A 19,641-nucleotide genomic window follows, 5' to 3' on the forward strand; every position below is an offset into this window, starting at 1 on the left:
GCATCACATTTTGATTATATTACATGCAACCATAGACATTAGCCCCTAGAGGATGCTGCCTATACATCTATCTTTTTATACACCGCCAGGCTGCTATCATTGTATCCATAGAGTAAATCTCTAGAGGGCACAGCAATTCCAGCTGTAGAGCGGAAGCTCCAGCCTTAGGTGTGTTTGAAGCATTGTAAAATCCTGGAAGAATCCTGGATTCACGACACCCATGGACAAAGGGTCAGTGCTTTAAAAACACTGTTTAGGGGGAGCTGCTGCACTTCTACAGCCCCCGCTCCATGCTTTCTGAAGCTTGTTGGTTGTGTCCCTGCCATCCTGGAGGCCACCACAAGTCGAAAAACATATCTAAATTGAAGAGCCCTGCAAAGCATTATGGCAAGCTCCTCCGGGAGCAGTGAATATTAGAACAGCCGCTCTTCCGAGCCACAAAGCTTTCATTTTGTGTTGTCTGCCTGTTTTTAGGGGGTGACCGGTCCCACCCAGGCACCCCCATGCCTGGTCTGCTTGTGCCTAGTTCTGATGGATTAACCCACATTGGCATGAAGAGAAAACTAGTCGCTCTAGAAGCATACAGTAAACAGAACCTGCTGAAAATTAAGTTAGCAAAGACCAAGGTGTTGGTCTTTGGGAAAAGGGTGCAATACTTTAAGTGGTTTCTGCATACTCAGAAGGTAGAGATAGTGGATACTTACAAATATCTTGGCCTGTCTTTGAACAGGAATTCGAAATGGGACACTCACATGGGTTGTATTAAGCAGAGGTCATTGCTTCAAGCCAGTTGCCTGATCAGGTTCAAATGGAAATATGGAGGTCTGGCCAGCGGCAGATGCTACTTAACGGGGGTGGCAGGGTGAGCGGAGGTCACTTTTTTTTAATCACTAATCTGCAGGCCGGCTGCCACCTCTCAGTCCTCTTTGACTCTTTGGTCGACTCCAGAACTTCAGGAGCAGGAAGCAAGAAGCGCACAGGCTCCCAGACACCCCTAACCAATCACAATGCTGCGTGACAGCAGCATTGTGATTGGCCTGAGAGCGGTGGTTCAGCGCTCAGACAGAGTCTGGGAGCCTGTGCATGTTCTCCACCCAGGCTGTGCAATACAGCTGGGTGGAGAACATGCTAAATGTGCATGACTGTTTGGCAGGCCCAAACATAATGGGCGTCCAAACTGTCATCTGCGTTTAAGAGAGTGTTCACCACTCCTCCCCTTCTCCTGTGACCGCCCAGCACCACCCCTCCCTGCCCCAAACCAGCTGAGCCACAACAGAAAAATGAAATAATAACATTGTGTTATCATTTTATTTTTCCTTTTTGAACTACTCACAGAGCATTGGGGCGATGCTTCTCCACCTTGGTGTAGGTGCCGCCACTGGGTCTGGCCCTTACCCCATTGATGAAGGAAAACAAAGGTTAAATTCCTCCTTAGGGGTTGTATGGTGCCGAGGTACTTGCCCTTGACCTGTCCTGTGACTGAAATCACTTGGAAGAGGTGGTTCTTAGAAGGCTCTGGACGCTGCCGCCTGGCACCATGGTACAGGGTATAAGGAGGGAATTGTATCGGACCTCCTGGAATCTGTTGGCGTATTCCAGGGCTTAAAAAAATTTCAATAAGCTCTCTGTGGACAGCGAAACCTCAAAGGTCTTCAAACTGTGTTGGGCTGAGATCCAAACCAGTGAAAAAAGGTGAGCTAGGGAAATAAGGAAAAGGTTAATGGTTCTCAAAAATAAGAATTCCAAGTGGGGCTAAATTGTAGCTTGGTCCCCTTTACCCAGCAAATACGCATTGAAACATTTTGCGGGAGAGGTTGCTAGATCTCTTGACCTGGCATACCTGAGGTATAACTTGTCCATCAGCTTCTCTTTAAAGACTCTCAGACTCAAAACGGGTTTCTCTTTCTTGGCTCAGTTTACAGACCCCAGATTGAGGAAAGAAATTCCAATGGTGAAAGTGGGATGCAACCCAATTTACTCATCCTGACTCCAGTAGAATATGATTTGGGATGGTAATGGTCTTTGTCCGTGCCCTCTGAATGTAAAATATTCCTCAATGCATGTTCTTATGGACTGTATTTTTTATATAGGGACAGGCTGGCATGGAAAATAAAGCAGACAGAATACAAGAAGGAGATTTATAGCGCTAAAGCATCGTATTGTTCCAACAAGATTACCGATGCCCCAAATAGCTCCCGCAGTATTTTCAATATTTTAAATAGCATTATCAGCCCTGACTGTGTCAAGAATGAGATCCCCCCCTCCCAGGAACTGTGTGAGAACCTAGCTGGATTCTTCCAGGATAAAATCAATAAGATCATTGAAGACCTGGGGATGGGTCAGCAACAATCCAGAGCCAGTCTAGACTCCTCGGTACTGACTGAGTGTGATAGGCCTTTGAAGCAGGACCTAGTCATCCCTCCCTCCCATTATTACAATCTTGGAGTGGCCTGCGTACAGGGAGGAGTTTAGTCCCTTGTAGAATTTCCGCAGCTGACTGCAGATGAGTTTAGGAGTGTGGCTTCGGTTATTGCATCTGGGTCTCCACTTGATCCGCTCCCATTGAAAATCTGGAAGGAGTTTGAGGATGAGCTTTTTCCCACGCTTCGGCTTGTTTGCAATCAGTAGCTCTCCACTGGAGTGGTTCCTTCGCAGTGGAAGAGGGCGGTGGTGACCCCGTTACTGAAAAAGCCCAACCTTGATCCCAAGTGCTCGAAGAACTTTAGACCCATCTCGCTCCTACCTTTCCCAGCAAAAATCATTGAGCGGGTGGTGGCAGGCACTCTTTCCAGACATCTTGAGCAATACAAGCTCTTGGATGAAGTGCAGTTTGGCATCCGGCCAGCCCATGGTACCGAGACGACCTTGGTGATCGTGCTGGATGAGCTTCGTTGGCGAGCAGACAGGGGTCAGGCAGGTGTGTTGATATTGCTTGACCTGTCTGCCGCCTTCGATACGGTGAACCATGCCATCCTGTTGGACAGGATGAGAGAGAGGGGGGTTTCTGGCAGGGCTCTGGAGTGGTTTGAGTCCTTCCTCAAGAACAGGGAACAAGTGGTGGCCCTCCCTCCCTTCCAATCCACCTTCTCTGCTACCCTGCACGGCGTTCCCCAAGGCTCAGCAGTCAGCCCGGTGCTGTTTAATATCTATATGAGGCCCTTAGTTGCTCTCATTCAGAAACATAATATCGAAATTGTCAACTATGCCGACGATACGCAGTTGATTCTTTCCCTGGAGGGAGATAATTCGACCTCCTAGGAGGAATTTCATAACTGTCTGCGAGATGCGGCGGGGGGGTTGAAAGCAAAATCACTGCAATTTAATGCAGAGAAAACAGAAGTGCTTTACTGCCCTAGGCCTATGGTGCAAACTTCTTTACCCTGTAACCCTGTAACTTCTGGCCTGGGGATTTCTCCTCAGAGGTACAGCCAGTGAAGGTAGTGCGCAACTTAGCTGTCATGTTCAATACGGAGCTTTCTCTGGAGGCGCAGGTATCGAAACTTGTAGCTGGCTGTCTAGCTGTCATCAGACTTCTAAGAAAATTCTTCCCCTACTTCCGCCCCCAGCCCGGGTTGAGGTGGTACGTTGCACTGTGCTCAGCAGGCTAGATTATTGTAACTCCCTGCTGCTGGACTCTCCAGGCTTTCTTATGGATAGATTTCAGAGAGTCCAGTCTGCGATGGCTAATCTAGCCCTGGGGTGGGCAACGAGAGCCTCCTCCTCTACGGCTTTGGCCCAGTTACACTGGCTCCCGGTGAGACAGAGGGTACAATTTAAGTCTCTCTGTCTGACCTTTGAAGCCCTGCATGATCTTGGTCCTGTGGGCCTACAAAGGAAATTTAGATGGTATGTTCCAGCCCGCAGCCTACGCTCCTCCTCTGCCAGGTTGGTGATAATACCTCGGTTTAAGAAAATCAAAGCAGGAGGAAGAGCGTTTGGCGTAGCCGCGGCGAAACTGTGGAATGCTCTCCCGGCTGAGCTCACACACATTTCCGTTCTCCTTCTGTTCAGGAGGAGATTGAAAACATTTCTCTTCCCTAAACTCTAATCTGCTACCACCCTCCTTCTTACTGCTGTCTTGAGTCTGCTAGCGCCAGGATGCCTTTTAGGTGACAGACGCGCTTTATAAATGAAATAAATAAAATAAAATAAATAAATAAATAAATAAATATTGCCATTCACATCAAGTTGGTTTTTAAGGCCCTTTTTAAAAAAATACAAAACATTGCAAAGATTGGAGGTGAGAGCTGCGGTCAGAAATAAGCTAGTTTGATGTGGCAGTAGAAATTGCTTGTTTTATGCTTACTGCTATAGAGTCTCAAGAATGGGTTTTATTAGGGCATAATGTTGGAGGAAGGGGCCAACGGGTTTTAAGTCTATCTTATACTGTATAGGTGTTTTTATGATTTTTAGAATGTTTTATGGATAATTGTCCTAAGAATCTTCATTCTACCTACCTACTTCGCAATAATTTGCAAATATATACATTAAATACCATAAATGACACTGAATCATCACCTCAGACACCCTGAAGGGGTCATACAAACATTTAATGTAAGTCTATAGGCTTTACCATGAGTTCAAGAGTAGCAAATCACATGTTAAAGACATCATTTTGGATGTGAATGCATTCATCAGTAATAATAATCATTTGGAAATGCACTTATACATGTGAATAAAGCATATGCACCTTGTTCAATAATCATTGTCAACATTGTCGCCCACGTGAGAGTATTTTTTCTAAAATTTCCAAACATGGAAATGTAATGATAAAAGCAGCCCCTAGAGGGCATCAGATTTTGATTACATTACATGCAACCTGTTGGATCCGGCCCTTTTTGGCAGGTTCACCCCGAAACTTTTTGCTTTTTCCCCAGCCTGTTTCTGTAACCTGGTATTGGTGATTTTAGGTCTCTGCGCCCTTTTTCACTGTGGTCCAGTGTAAAGTGTGTAAAGTGTGTGCACTCTCTGTGTGTGTGGTGAGAGTGACCTGCCCTCCCTAAGGAATGCATGGGGAAAATGTGTGACCATGGTAGTTCCTGATGTGTGGGAAGTGCAGGGTCGAGTTTGGTATGTGCGAACTCGTGAGAGTGAATGCTGCGCAATGATGTGCGGCATGAATGTGTCTAGTGTGGAAGTGCCACTTCTAGAAGTTGGCATGTTAGTGTAATTTGTGTCTGGCGTGTGATTGGCTGGAGCTGGCTGGTGAGCCTGGCTCCAGGAGTCAGGATGGGTCTGCCCAGTGGTGAATGAAGCGATTAGTATGCTGATGTGAGGGAGGGGTACACCTGGGACCTGAATAGGGCTGGGTTTTCCCTCCACAATGCTGGCTCCACCCCCTGTGGTGCGTCTGATGTCCCTAGCCTGGCCAGTGAAAGGGAGTTCCCCATAACCAGTTGTAGCTGGTTCTCACATTGCCTACACCCTGATAGACAAAGGGATTTTTGTGTATAAAAAGGGTGCTGTGACACTCTGAAAATGTTCTTGTTTTTAACCTGAATCTGCCAGGAGCGTGCTGCTGCTGGGGCCCAGGGGAAGGCTTGCCTCCCTGGGCCCTGCCCAGTCCCTGGATACTGGAGGACTCTGCCTTAGTCCTGGGACCCATTGCCTTCATTCTGGATTTTACCAAGGCTTGTTACAGCCTTCCTGCGCCTTATTTATGGGCTTGGGCGAAGAGAGAGCCTGGGGGCTGGGCAGCGTGGCGCTGTAGCCCCGGGCTGAGGGAATCCCCCTCTACTCGTGGGCTCGTTGCGGGTGTCACCCCGCTTCTGTAATTATTTATATTCCCCGGCAGGGGGGATCCCCCTTTTGGTTGCTGTGCTCCCAAGCCGGTGCCCACCCGGCATTTGCCCAGGATTGCTGATCATATCGAGTACCCACCTCGATTTATTGTTTATTTCAAAGGAGCCGGTGCCCACCCGGCATTTGCCCCAGTTGTTGTGCGCTTCTCGAGGGAGCCTACCCCTCATCTTGCCCAAGCGCCGCTGGTGATTGTGAGACAAGGGCCGCCGCGCTGCCCGCGGTGACCCGGAAGTTCTGCATGCCCAAACCGGAAGTCCCGCCCCCGCAGCCCGAGAAGAGAAGCATGGCGGCTCGGCAGGGGTCGGAGGGAGCCCTGCCGCGTGGAGGAGTTGCTCCTGGTGAAGCGCGGTACAGCTGGTCCCTGCGAGGCCCTGTCAGGAGCGAGAGAGCCCCGCCCGCTGCCGCACCGCCGAGAGAAGCATCACTGCCTCAGGAGGAGGTGCTTCCGCGCTGAGGGCCGGTAGAAGGAGAGGGATCGCCAGACCCGGTGAGTGTCGCGGGGGGGGGCTCTGTTTTGTGTACTGGGTGGCCCCACCTGACAGAGGGCCGCCCCAGCAAGGAGGACAGAGGGCCAGTGAGGGTCCGGTGGCAGTCAGAGTGGCCCCCATCTAGCAGCGGGCCGCTCCAACGTGTGCGGGCAGAAGTTCTCGAGCCCCGGTGGCTCCCACCAGGGGCAATCAGTCTTGGAGAGCCAGAGGGGCCCGTGACCCCATGTTCCGTGCCCCAGTGTGGGGGCAAGTTGCTTCTAGAGCCAGTGCGCTCCAATGTCCGGGGCCAGATTGGATTAATTAAGGAGCCCCATTGTTTCCCTGAGAGGTGCCAGAGAGGGCACCGTGCTTTTTCCTGAGCGGCCCCAGATGGCAGCGGGCCGCTCCCACGTTTTGGCGCAGTTGGCTCAGAGGGCCAGTGCTTTGGCTATGAGGGGCACACAATGAGTTTAGGAGCCAGAGTGCCCCTGGGGGCATGTTTTATTTCCAGAGCCTTGAGGGCTCCTACGGTTGGTCGCAGTTTCGCTCCTGAGGGGCTAGTGAGAGCCCCAGTCTCAGTTTTGAGTCTACAGCTGCCCAGCAAGTAGTGGGCAGCTGCACCGTTTAGGCGCCAATGGAGAAAGAGTCCCTGAGATGGACAGAAATGGCACAGAGGTGCCAGGCCTTCTACAGCTGCACAGCACTTAGTGCCAGCTGCAGCGTTTAGGCCCCTGTGGTTGTTCCCAGCTGCCCAGCAATTAGTGGGAAGCTGCAACGTTTAGGTTTGCGCCGGTGGCGCACCCCTGACTGGCGCTGCATTGGCAGCGCGCCCTGACATTCTGTACATAGGGCATTTGAGCCCCTTCTTGAGATGGCCAGTTGGCCAGGGGGCTGGTATGTGGGTAGGGCGCAAGGCCCTAAGGTGATTTCTGCGCAATGTGATTTTACTATGTTTATAATGGTAATTGCCTAATGTGATTTTTGCGCAATGTGATGTTACTATGATTATGAGGTTATTTTACCTATGTAGGTTTATGTTAGTGAGAGTTTACTTCACTGTGAGTTACGCCCCTAAATGTGATTTATTCTTAGGAGGCAGAGTCTAATGTGTTTAGACTAGTGAGAGATTGCCTACTGTAGTTATACGGTTTAGGCCTAAATGTGATTGCTGCGTAATGTGCTTTGCCTTTATGCTTGTGTTATACTTCTAAAGGTGCTCATGCTTAGAAGTTTGCTTTGCCTAGTATGTTATACTCGAGAGGTTATGTGTCCATGCGTGATCTATGCCTATGGTTATTAGTATTGCGTAGTGTGTACTTACCTGTTACCAGTGGTTACTGGTTGTGATCTATAATTATGATTTGGTGTGACAGTTATTCTAAGTACTAGTTATACTAAGTGCTGATTCTGATAGTGGCCCATGTGGCCCTGTCCTGGTGTAAAAAATCCCTTGTGAATATTGCTCGTGCCAGTTGGCACCATGTATATTGTGTGATTACTATCTGATGTGTTTTGACAATACAAAAGTTATTTTTACATAACCTTGTGTGGAGTTCCTTTTGTGGTGTGCCTAGGATGTTGTTGCTGTTGTGTGCGTGCGCAAATGCTTTACACATTGCTTCCGGGATAAGCCTGTCTGCTCGTGCCAAGTTACCAAGGGGGTGAGCAGGGGTTATCTTGGCGTGTGACTCCCTTGCCCTGACTAGAATGGTGGTTTCTGCCTGGCTTTGGCGCAAGCCTTAGCTAACCAGAAATCCCAGTTCTAACATTGTTGGTCAGCGGTGAGGATTAGGACTTGTGTTTGCGCAGTGCCACAGCGACAGCTGGCTACATTACAAAACTCTGCATTTTTTAGATAGTCACATGTTTGGGATTATTTTTTGTGATTTTGTTTTTCCTCAAGAGTGTCATTTTCAAATGGTGTTCCTGCGCTTTTATGTTTAGTGGCAGATGAGAGAAAATGACAGGGCGGGACGCCAGTAGAGGGGGAGGTTCCCATAGATAAGGAATCCCTTGCTGGGTCCAGTGCCCAATCCCTGTTCCTGTCCCTGTGTGGGTAGATGGAAGAGAGGGAGTGTGGAGGAGAAATGGCGAGCTAAGGGAGGATGGTTATCTCCTGAGTATAGTGTGTGTCTGGATTCCCCAGTATGGTAGGGTCCAGTGGTGGCAGCTAAAATGTGTCCAGTGCGTGAAGTCCCATTCCCAGTTCCCAGTGTATGGTGCCTGGTGCGCAGTAAGAGGGGTACAGGTTGAGAGTCAGAGGCAGTGAGGAACTGTCTCACCAGTCTGGAGGTACAGTGTGTGAATGAGTGGTGTGTTGAACTGGAGGAGTTGGTGTGAGTTTTTTTTTGGTAATAAAAGGAGCTTGCATGGGAGGTGTACCTCTGGTGGTGTGCAGGAAGTCCTGCAGAGGCACTGGACGAGAAGGTGGACGTCTGGCGGTGTGCTAGATGTCTTGCAGAGGCATTGGGGAGTGATTCTAAAAGTAGTGGCTTGTGTATCTGATGATCCTGTGTAGGGGAAGAGGTTCATGTGTAGCCCAGCTAGGTCCCAGTAGGATGGTAGGGGTGTAGGGGCTCACGTCCTGTCTCAGTGGAGGAGGAGTGAGTGTGGGACGGTGTGTCCCACGTTGGCCCGAAACCCTGTCTCAGGGCCTGGAGGGTTTCCTAAGGGAGCACCAGGTCAGGGTCCTAAGCTGTACTTACAGGTCATTTGAGGAGGATCTTCCTGTGTCTAGAGGACGGGGAGTAACCAGAACTCCGGTGGTCCTGGTGTTAGGAAGTACCGCTCCTAAGTGGAGGGTGCAGAATTCCTGGTTGAGGAGTGAGAGGGGGAAAGAGTCCCCAGTGGAAGAACCAGTGGGTCAGGGGCCAGCCAGGAGGGCTGGGCCACCAGTGAGTGACCATGGTGATGCCACTTCTGTCCTGGGGGATCTCTGCGCTCTGTCAGGTGGACGGAGGTCACGAGGTTAGAGCCAGGCAGACTGTCACACGACACAGTAGTTATGTGTCACCCTCAAGGGGGGGGGCATGCGTGCTCCCCGTGAAGTCCTGATTCGCTGGGCATTTGACCGTCTAGAGTGCTTGACCATTTGTGGGGCCTCAGGAGGTCGTTCCCCGAGGAGGGAGGAGGCCAGGTTCAGGTTCAGCCTGACCTGGAGGGAAGGGCATCTGTAATCAGTGTCCTGACCGGTTTTGGCTTCCAGGGGTACCGCTCCAATGTGGGAGGGTGCAGAACTCTGGAAGGGGGTGCAGAGGGACGGTGTCCTTGCCTCTGACCCCGGTGCAACCTGAGGGTTTAGACCCTAGGTTGGGAGATTAGGAAACTTCCAGGTCAAGAAGGAATCTCTGCCAAAGTAGATCAGCTGAAGAGACTGAGGGGGCTGCCCTTGCTGTGTGATCTGGGGCTCACCTGCAGTTTGTTGTTTCCACTAAGGTAGAGGAAAGGGGACTTTGCTGTGTGCTGTGTCCCCCCCACCTGCTTGAAGAGGGACTGTGCTGTGTGCTTTGTACCTCCAAAGTGAAATCGTTTCCAGATCCCAGGTGGTAGACCAGTTGATGGAGAGAGGTCCTGAACTGGTGGGAGAGTTGTGTTCTGGTGGGTGCTTCCCTGGGAGGGTGCGGAACCCCAGAAGTAGAGGTAGGGTGGGGCATTCTTGCCCGTGACCTCTGGTCAGCCTGAGGGTATGGTCCCTAGGTTGAAGGATCAGTGGTAGATGTAGCTATTTATGTATTTATTTATTTTTTGCATTTGTATGGCGCTCAGCTACCCAACAAGTGTTTCCCAACAAGGGTTTCCCAACAAGGGTCTCCCTCTCAGGCTACCCTGAGAGGGAGAGTGGAGACTGGCTATTGTGTGCCAGGGGTTACTGCCCCCCACTCTGTGAAGTGATCAGGACCTGTGACATCTGGATGGCCTAGGGCCTGGTCCTGGCCGTGGACGACTAGAGAGTGCCAGTGGGGTATCCTAGTTGGGCCAGAGAGCTCTTGTTGAGAGAAATCCATGTGGGTTCAGAGTGGCGTAGAACCGGAAAGTGTCCCTGCCGTGCGGGCCCGTGTCCGTGTTTTGTCACCCAAAGCAGGAAGCCCATCAAGGAAATGATTGGTCTACCCTGCGTTTTGGCTGGAAGGGGGTTGTGGTGGACCCGGCCCTTTTTGGCAGGTTCACCCCGAAACTTTTTGCTTTTTTTCTAGCCTGTTTCTGTAACCTGGTATTGGTGATTTTAGGTCTCTGCGCCCTTTTTCACTGTGGTCCAGTGTAAAGTGTGTGCGCTCTCTGTGTGTGTGGTGAGAGTGACCTGCCCTCCCTTAGGAATGCATGGGGAATATGTGTGGCCATGGTAGTTCCTGATGTGTGGGGAGTGCAGGGTCGAGTTTGTTATGTGCGAACTCGTGAGAGTGAATGCTGCGCAATGATGTATGCGGCATGAATGTGTCTAGTGTGGAAGTGCCACTTCTAGAAGTTGGCATGTTAGTATAATTTGTGTCTGGCGTGTGATTGGCTGGAGCTGGCTGGTGAGCCTGGCTTCAGGAGTCAGGATGGGTCTGCCCAGTGGTGAATGGAGCAATTAGCATGCTGATGTGACGGAGTGGTACACCTGGGACCTGAATAGGGATGGGGTTTCCCTCCACAATGCTGGCTCCACCCCCTGTGGTGCGTCTGATATCCCTAGCCTGGCCAGTGAAAGGGAGTTCCCCATAACCAGTCGTAGCTGGTTCTCACATTGCCTACACCCTGATAGACAAAGGGATTTTTGTGTATAAAAAGGGTGCTGTGACACTCTGAAAATGTTCTTGTTTTTAACTGGAATCTGCCAGGGGCGTGCTGCTGCTGGGGCCTAGGGGAAGGCTTGCCTCCCTGGGCCCTGCCCAGCCCCTGGATACTGGAGGACTCTGCCTTAGTCCTGGGACCTATTGCCTCCATTCTGGATTTTACCAAGGCTTGTTACAGCCTTCCTGCGCTTTATTTATGGGCTTGGGCGAAGAGAGAGCCTGGGGGCTGAGCAGCGTGGCGCTGTAGCCCCAGGCTGAGGGAATCCCCCTCTCCTCGTGGGCTCGTTGCGGGTGTCACCCCGCTTCTGTAATTATTTATATTCCCCGGCGGGGGGATCCCCCTTTCGGTTGCTGTGCTCCCAAGCCGGTGCCCACCCAGCATTTGCCCAGGATTGCTGATCATATCGAGTACCCACCTTGATTTATTTTTTTATTTCAAAGGAGCCGGTGCCCATCCGGCATTTGCCCCAGTTGTTGTGCGCTTCTCGAGGGAGCCTACCCCTCATCTTGCCGAAGCGCCGCTGGTGATTGCGAGAAAATGGCCGCCGCGCTGCCCGCGGTGACCCGGAAGTGCTGCAGGCCCAAACCGGAAGTCCCGCCCCCGCAGCCCGAGAAGAGAAGCATGGCGGCTCGGAGGGAGCCCTGCCGCGTGGAGCAGTTGCTCCTGGTGAAGCGCGGTACAGCTGGTCCCTGCGAGGCCCTCTCAGGAGCGAGAGAGCCCCGCCCGCTGCCGCACCGCTGAGAGAAGCACCACTGCCTCAGGAGGAGGTGCTTCCGCGCTGAAGGCCGATGGAAGGAGAGTGATCGCCAGACCCGGTGAGTGTCATGGGGGGGGGCTCTGTTTTGTGTACTGGGCGGCCCCACCTGACAGAGGGCCGCCCCTGCAAGGAGGACAGAGGGCCAGTGAGGGCCCGGTGGCAGTCAGAGCAGCCCCATCTAGCAGCGGGCCGCTCCAACGTGTGCGGGCAGAAGTTCTCGAGCCCCGGTGGCTCCCACCAGGGGCAATCAGTCTTGGAGAGCCAGAGGGGCCCGTGACCCCATGTTCCGTGCCCCAGTGTGGGGGCAAGTTGTTTCTAGAGCCAGTGCGCTCCAACGTCCGGGGCCAGATTGGATTAATTAAGGAGCCAGTGTGCTCCTGGGGCCCCATTGTTTCCCTGAGAGATGCCAGAGAGGGCACCGTGCTTTTTCCTGAGCGGCCCAGATGGCAGCGGGCCACTCCCATGTTTTGGCGCAGTTGGCTCAGAGGGCCAGTGTTTTGTCTATGAGGGGCACACAATGAGTTTAGGAGCCAGAGTGCCCCTGGGGGCATGTTTTATTTCCAGAGCCTTGAGGGCTCCAACAGTTGGGCGCAGTTTAGCTCCTGAGGGGCTAGTGAGAGCCCCAGTCTCAGTTTTGAGTTTACAGCTGCCCAGCAAGTAGTGGGCAGCTGCACCGTTTAGGCGCCAATGGAGAAAGAGTCCCTGAGAGGGACAGAAATGGCACAGAGGTGCCAGGCCTTCTACAGCTGCGCAGCACTTAGTGCCAGCTGCAGCGTTTAGGCCCCTGTGGTTGTTCCCAGCTGCCCAGCAATTAGTGGGCAGCTGCAACATTTAGGTTTGCGCCGGTGGCGCACCCCTGACTGGCGCTGCATTGGCAGCGCGCCCTGACATTCTGGACATAGGGCATTTGAGCCCCTTCTTGAGATGGCCAGTTGGCCAGGGGGCTGGTATGTGGGTAGGGCGCAAGGCCCTAAGGTGATTTCTGCGCAATGTGATTTTACTATGTTTATAATGGTAATTGCCTTATGTGATTTTTGCGCAATGTGATGTTACTATGATTATGAGGTTATTTTACCTATGTAGGTTTATGTTAGTGAGAGTTTACTTCACTGTGAGTTACGCCCCTAAATGTGATTTATTCTTAGGAGGCAGAGTCTAATGTGTTTAGACTAGTGAGAGATTGCCTACTGTAGTTATACTGTTTAGGCCTAAATGTGATTGCTGCGTAATGTGCTTTGCCTTTATGCTTGTGTTATACTTCTAAAGGTGCTCATGCTTAGAAGTTTGCTTTGCCTAGTATGTTATACTAGAGAGGTTATGTGTCCATGCGTGATCTATGCCTATGGTTATTAGCATTGGGTAGTGTGTACCTACCTGTTACCAGTGGTTACTGGTTGTGATTTATAATTGTGATTTGGTGCGACAGATATTCTAAGTGCTAGTTCTACTAAGTGCTGATTTTGACAGTGGCCCACGTGGCCCAGTCCTGGTGTAAATAATCCCTTGTGAATATTGCCCGTGCCAGTTGGCACTATGTATATTGTGTGATTACTATCTGATGTGTTTTGACAATACAAAAGTTATTTTTACATAACCTTGTGTGGAGTTCCTTTTGTGGTGTGCCTAGGATGTTGTTGCTGTTGTGTGCGTGCGCAAATGCTTTACACATTGCCTCCGGGATAAGCCTGTCTGCTCGTGCCAAGCTACCAAGGGGGTGAGCAGGGGTTATCTTGGCGTGTGACTCCCTTGCCCTGACTAGAATGGTGGTTTCTGCCTGACTTTGGCGCAAGCCTTAGCCAACCAGAAATCCCAGTTCTAACACAACCATAGACTTAGCCTCTAGAGGATGCTTCAATACATCTATCTCTTCTATACACCTTCAGGCCACAATCACTGCAACCATGAAGTAAACCTCTAGAGGCCACAGCAATCCCATCAGTAGATAAGAAGCTCTAGCCATTGAAGTGCTTTGAAACATTAGGAAAATCCTCGATTTTTGTACTCCATAGAGGTAGGGTCAGTACATTATAAACACTCTTTAGAGGGGAGCTGCCGCACACTTACAGTGTCCCCCATGCTTCCTGCAGTTTGTTGGTGGTGTCCCTGCCCTCCCAGGGCCACAGTGAGTGTAAAAACATATCTAAATTGAAGAGCCCTGCAGGGCATTTTGGGGCGCTCCTCTGGGAGCAGTGAATATTATAACACCAAAAGTTTTCATTTTGTGTTTTCCTGTTGCCTGCATGTATTTGGAGTGCATGGGCCCGCCCGGGCACTCTCAGGCCTCCTCACAGTGGGGCATCTGAGAGAGCCCATCCCTCACTGCCCCGCCAGCTCCCACACGGCCTCCACCTCCATGTGCGGCTAAGGGAGGCGGCAGCTTGTCTCTCCCTGTCCAGTGCGGCCTTCTGCAGTGCCTGCTGGGGGCGTGGGGAATGGGGGCGCGGCCACCACATTTTGAGGGGGACACGACGGCACTTCCCCATACACCCTTTACTTGGAAGGGCTGGGGATTGGGTCCCGGCCCCTACCTTTCGTAGAAAAGATCCAGGTGATGGGGTCTCCAGGTCAATAGAGAGTCTGTGGAGGAGGCCCCAGGCGTGCCCCCTCCATGCAAAAAATGAATTACATTCTGTGCCGACTCCCAGGCACTGACCCAAACCCAGTGATAGATTAAGAAAAGGTGGCATGGCCTTATGCGCTTTGCCCCCTGAAAAGGTAATAGGCTACCAAACTTAAAATGTCATAACATGGGCTTCATTAGGCCTATTTTGATGATATTGGCTCATTTTACTCCTGGTGGTGAGCTCTAGCCACCACAGGCAGTTACAGTAGACCTCCTCACCTCCAAAGTGGTGCAGTCCTCAGGGAGCTTGTTCTCCTTGTGCCATCCTTCCTCCTTGTCTTGGTTTCTGGGTGCAGAAGTTTAGAGCTTTCCCTCCCAACTGGTCCTCATGGGGTGTGAGGTGGCCAGCCTCTCTGGACCATGGGAGACTCACTGGTCAGAGACATTGGTCCTTTCAGAGCTTCAGGGGGTTTTTACTTCCAGTTCTGGATGGCGGACTCAAGGTCCAGCAGTGAATCGCAGAGAAATCACTAGGCAAGAGAGAGTGCCCTTGCGCATGAGTTTTTAAAGGGGAGTGGAGGGTTCCAGAAGCCAGGAACCCCTGGCCAATCTTAAGGTGCCACGTCACCGCTCCGCCCCTGTCCCAACCCTGCTGCACAGCATGCTGGTACAGTTCAACATGGCATCACCCAGGAGTCACTAATCACATCTCCTCTGGGGGCCTCACCTCTGCCCCTCGCTGACATCCCTTCCAGGGCCTGTCTAACTGGATTTTTAAAAGGGAGACCTCCTCTTGTGTTGGTTCCAGATGTCTGGGCTCCCTTCTTTGTTCATTGGGCTTAGCAGGCCCATACCAGGCACAACATGCCAGATGATTGAAGGATGCAGACCATTCTGCCCCAACACTTTCCTCCCTAGGAGCCTGATGAAGCACTGTTAATTGCTCCCTTTGTTGCCGCTTCTGGAGAGAAAAGTAATTAACCTGGCACAACAGGGTGACAAAAGGCCTGGGCTCGGATTCTGAGCTGAGCCAGAGAAATAGGACCATTCTGGATGACCCATAAATGGCACAGATATCTTTTTGGAGCTTGAAGAATGGATTTTCCAACACAGGTTACACCTCAATTCGATATGTCACTGGTTTCTGTAGGTCAAAGGGAAGCAAAACTGCACTCAAGGCAGTTTTCATCCTATGTATATAATAAAGTGTTACTACAGACAAAACAGTAAATCACTCTCCCTTTTAGTGTACACTAACATTATAAAGCCTACCCCAGATCAGAATCTAGTCCTGCAGAATCCCCACTGCGCCAGGCTACCTGTGCGCAGTTACCAGGCTGCGAACAACTGTAGTCTCACATTCGTAGCCCGCACACACGTGGACATGCTTGTACATTTGTGTTCACATGTAACCAGTCAAGAGGCTATTACCCTTGTTGCATCATAGGAGCCTTATCTTAAAAGGCAGACACTGCGGGAAATATGCCCAGTCCTTTTACCATGTGATTACCGTGGGTGAGACTCACCCACAGTAAAATGTCCAAAATTGGGTGATCCAAAAGTAAAAAAATCCAGGCGTACCGACTGGGCAGAACCCAAACTCAACAGCTGCCTAATGGACACTACCGTGAGGAAAGACACAACCTTTACACATAGTAGAGAAGTGGAATTCTTCATACTGTTGGCACACCGGCCACCTTTGCCATTTTAATATCACTGCAAGGTACCCAACCAGCCATGGGTAAGGGCCATGGACACAGCAAGAGAGACAGAGTGCCTAGTGGAGTTTACCATGGAATTCAACCATAGCCTACAGCAATATTTTAGGAATTACTGGAGTGATTAACAAGCTACTGCTCCTGTGATTGGAAACATAGATAAAATCAGTGTTCACAAACCTGGCCAAAGAAGAGGCGGGTGAAGCACTGAAAGATAAAGCCAGGCGCAAGCCTAATGTTTGACTCGGGCTCCCCACGAGGCCAAAACCAGCCAAGCTTTCATGGGGGGGGGGGGTGCTCATGGTTTACTGGTTTAAAACTGACCATGTAACATGGGAACCAGATTTGAAACCCAACTTGGGCTCCGTATCTTGTAAATTTGTCATTAAAAAACAAAAGTGTAAAATAGTTTGAATCTGTTGTAATATATATATATATATATATATATATATAAAAAATTCACGCCATGTGAAAATGGCAAAACCACATGTTGATTCTGACTGTCACCCACCACTAACCTTCTCTTCCAAGAATAGTGAACAAACCATTAACCTTTGATGTCAGAAAGAGATACCCACCTAGAGACGGAATTGCCCAGCATGAAACTGGACAACCTGGGATCAATCCCAGCTTCACCAAATGGTGTAATCCTAGGCAATAAGTTTGTCACCAAGCCTCCTTTTTTTGCTCATCGTCGCATATCAGAGCACCTTAATATACATAAGCTGAGGATGTGGGCTTTACAAAAACCTATTTATTGTTTTATAATAAACTGTAACGTTGTTCTGGGTATAATAAGAATCTCGACCACATATAGGGTACACATGGCAACTGACTTGCCCCCTATCTCAGGAATAGCACGGTCATCATTGCTGGAGCAGAAATGTTTCTCAGTTTCTGCTTAACAACTACCAGTTCTCAATGCACTGATACAATCTGATCACGTGGTAAAGAAATATGTTTTTTTTATTTTATTTTAAAGACACCTTGCTAAATCCTAACATGATGTTTGTTGCATGATTTACACGCCAAACATGTGTAGGGCTCGGCTCGTGCAGGTGCTCTTAGAGCCAGATCCGACCCTTGGCTCGGCTCTCCCTATTCATGTGTTGGCTCGCCTAAAGGCCTTCTGCGAACCCGCTCAACACTCCCCTACACCTACCCCCACTGCCTGAACTGTTAGCATAAATCTTTACAATGTCACCAAAATGTATACTTGAAAAAATAAAAACAATCTGGGAAGGAAGGTGATTGCCACATCCCCCAACCACCCTTTTAAGTTGTCATTACGCGGGGGCGGGGTCCCCTCAAAACATGTATTTCTGCCTACGGGCTTCACCCCAACTATGCACCTGTCGGCAGTCTAAACGTGAGAATCGCAGGCGTCTGAACTTACACTTCCATAAGGCCCTCTTTGATATGTACGCATGGCTGCTATACATGTTTAAAGCACTGCATTTTGAAATCACCTGTAAGGCGAGGAGATAAAGTGTCCCTAACCCGCCCTTTCTTGGTAGTTCAAAACGACACTTATGTGTGAGAGCCACGTTATCCGGAAATCACGAATAATTAAACCAATGTCATAATCTTCACTTTCTTCCAATTCTTTCTTTTAGCCAACAGAGCTGTGCATGCTGGGACTTGAAGTTCTGCTTTCTCGGCGTGCAGGGTGATGCCTAGTTAAGTACCAGAATTGAACAAGGCGAGCCTCGTGACACAGACCTCAGGTTCGCCTACTTGAATTCTACAGGAAACTACACCTGGAATCAGTGCTTTCCCTGCCATTTCAAAGTTGCTCCACTACTTGTAAGTTTCCACTTCCCCCGCCTCTTTCTGGCTGCGTCTGCTGGCAGTGGCGAGGGAGCTGCCAAGCGGTTCCGTGTTGCAGCATCAGACACATCTGGCTTCTGGTCAAGCACGGTTATTGCTATATTATAGAACGCCTGTTTACGGTTAACGTAACATTTCAAGGCCTTGCATGCACAGCCTTGTCTGATTAAAGAGGCAGCGTTGGTTGACGCGTTTCACGTGGCATAAAGCCACTTGTAGCTGTCTGAAAGTCTCTATGACTCAAAGTGTCGCCGCCGCTCCAGTTCAGGTCACTCACCCGCGTGCTCCCCCGTCAGGTGCCGGACTTTGATCTCTCTGCCCCCGGCGCTGGACGAGTGTCGCCGCTGCCCCCCGGCGGTGCTGAATCCAGAGCCTTCAAGGGGGGCGCTGGACTGCCTGCGCCTGCAGAGTCCGGGCAGGATGCCCGCCGCATGCAAAGCCCGGGCCCCTGCTGCTACAGTTCCTGGCACCACGGGCTGCAGCGTCACTGCAGACGCCGATCTGAGACCCCTGGTCAGCAGCAGCAACATTGAACCCGCAGACATGTTCTTCCGTTCTTTCTTCCTTCTTTCTGCCAAACTTAGAGACTGTGTTCGAGCGCCCCCTCGCGGCTGTAATGTATGATCTTCCCGCGGGTCTTTCTCCAGTCTTTCGGGCATACAGGCAACATGCCCAAGGGGACATTGCAAGTGGCGGGCACCAGGGATATCTAAAGGATTGTTGGGGCCTTGGGCCGAACATATTTTGGGGCCCTTTTTGGGAACAGCTTTGAATTTATAATGCACTTTCAGCTCTTTCATGATCTTTTTGGCCAGGTCACTCACTGACAGTGTACAGGCACACTTGTGCAAATTCTAAATGTATTTACGGGTAGTATTTAGGGATCGTTATGTTTTCAATATTGCAACACAGCAGCAGCACACTATTATTGCACAGAGAATGTCTGTTACTTATGAATATGCACGGTCCTCTTCTGATCTAAGTGAAACTTTTCTAAGGATGTTGCAAGACACTTTAACACAATATTTCTCTGCAAAATATCTGTCATAGAAAACGGTATTTGAAACAATCTGTTTACGAATTATTCAAGGTCATCAGGGCCAGACTCTCTTAAAGGGGCTCCCCGAAAGGCTGAGGCCCTCGGCCAGAGCCCCTTTTGCCCATGCCTTAAAACGTATTTGCGACAATGTACATATTTGCAAATTACTGTGAAGTATTTAGGAATGTATGTGTAATAAACCTTTTATGGAATTAAGGGCTTTACTGCCATGTGCCCGCCGGTAAAGCCCCTAATTTCATAAAACGTCCCATTGAAATGCATAGATTATACTATAGCCCTAAAAACGTCAGTCTTTCTCTTGAACCGTAGAAGGAACCTATGCACAATGGTTTACCTACCGGTTGTGGCACTCGTTACATTTTCTAATTATACAGCCTTTTATCCTTTCGATGTACAAGCTTCCCAACGCCAGCTTAATAATAACTAAAGGTAGTTAGTAAATAGGCATACAAATAGGAAGGTTGAGGCCATCTCGAAAAAAGTTTTTACTTCCGTTTCTACTGGAATTGTGAGCATTCCATGCCTATATATTAGTTGCTATTCTTCAATGGAAAGGCACAGGGGGCATGAAACCCAATCCTGCCTGAGGTTCGCATCAGTCCCCCCTTCGAAGCCTTCAAGAAGAGCCTAGAGTAGCTACTGCCTCAAGTTCACCTTCAAGATCTACTTTG

At 50.2% G+C, this 19,641-nt stretch overlaps 1 protein-coding gene across 2 annotated transcripts in view; it reads right to left on the reverse strand.

The window, feature by feature from the left end:
* The window catches only part of ECHDC2 (enoyl-CoA hydratase domain containing 2), a 164,484-nt gene extending 145,907 nt beyond the window's left edge, over window positions 1-18,577 (reverse strand). For both annotated transcript variants that reach the window (XM_078670530.1, XM_078670527.1), the window contains exon 1: window positions 18,188-18,577. In XM_078670530.1, the coding sequence (XP_078526656.1) occupies window positions 18,188-18,569 (382 nt within the window). In that variant the 5' untranslated portion in view covers window positions 18,570-18,577. The remainder of the gene's footprint in view (window positions 1-18,187) is intronic.
* Between the last annotated feature and the right edge of the window lie 1,064 nt (window positions 18,578-19,641).

Source organism: Lissotriton helveticus, chromosome 1_2 (assembly GCF_964261635.1).
Source record: "Lissotriton helveticus chromosome 1_2, aLisHel1.1, whole genome shotgun sequence".
Lineage (NCBI taxonomy): Eukaryota > Metazoa > Chordata > Amphibia > Caudata > Salamandridae > Lissotriton > Lissotriton helveticus.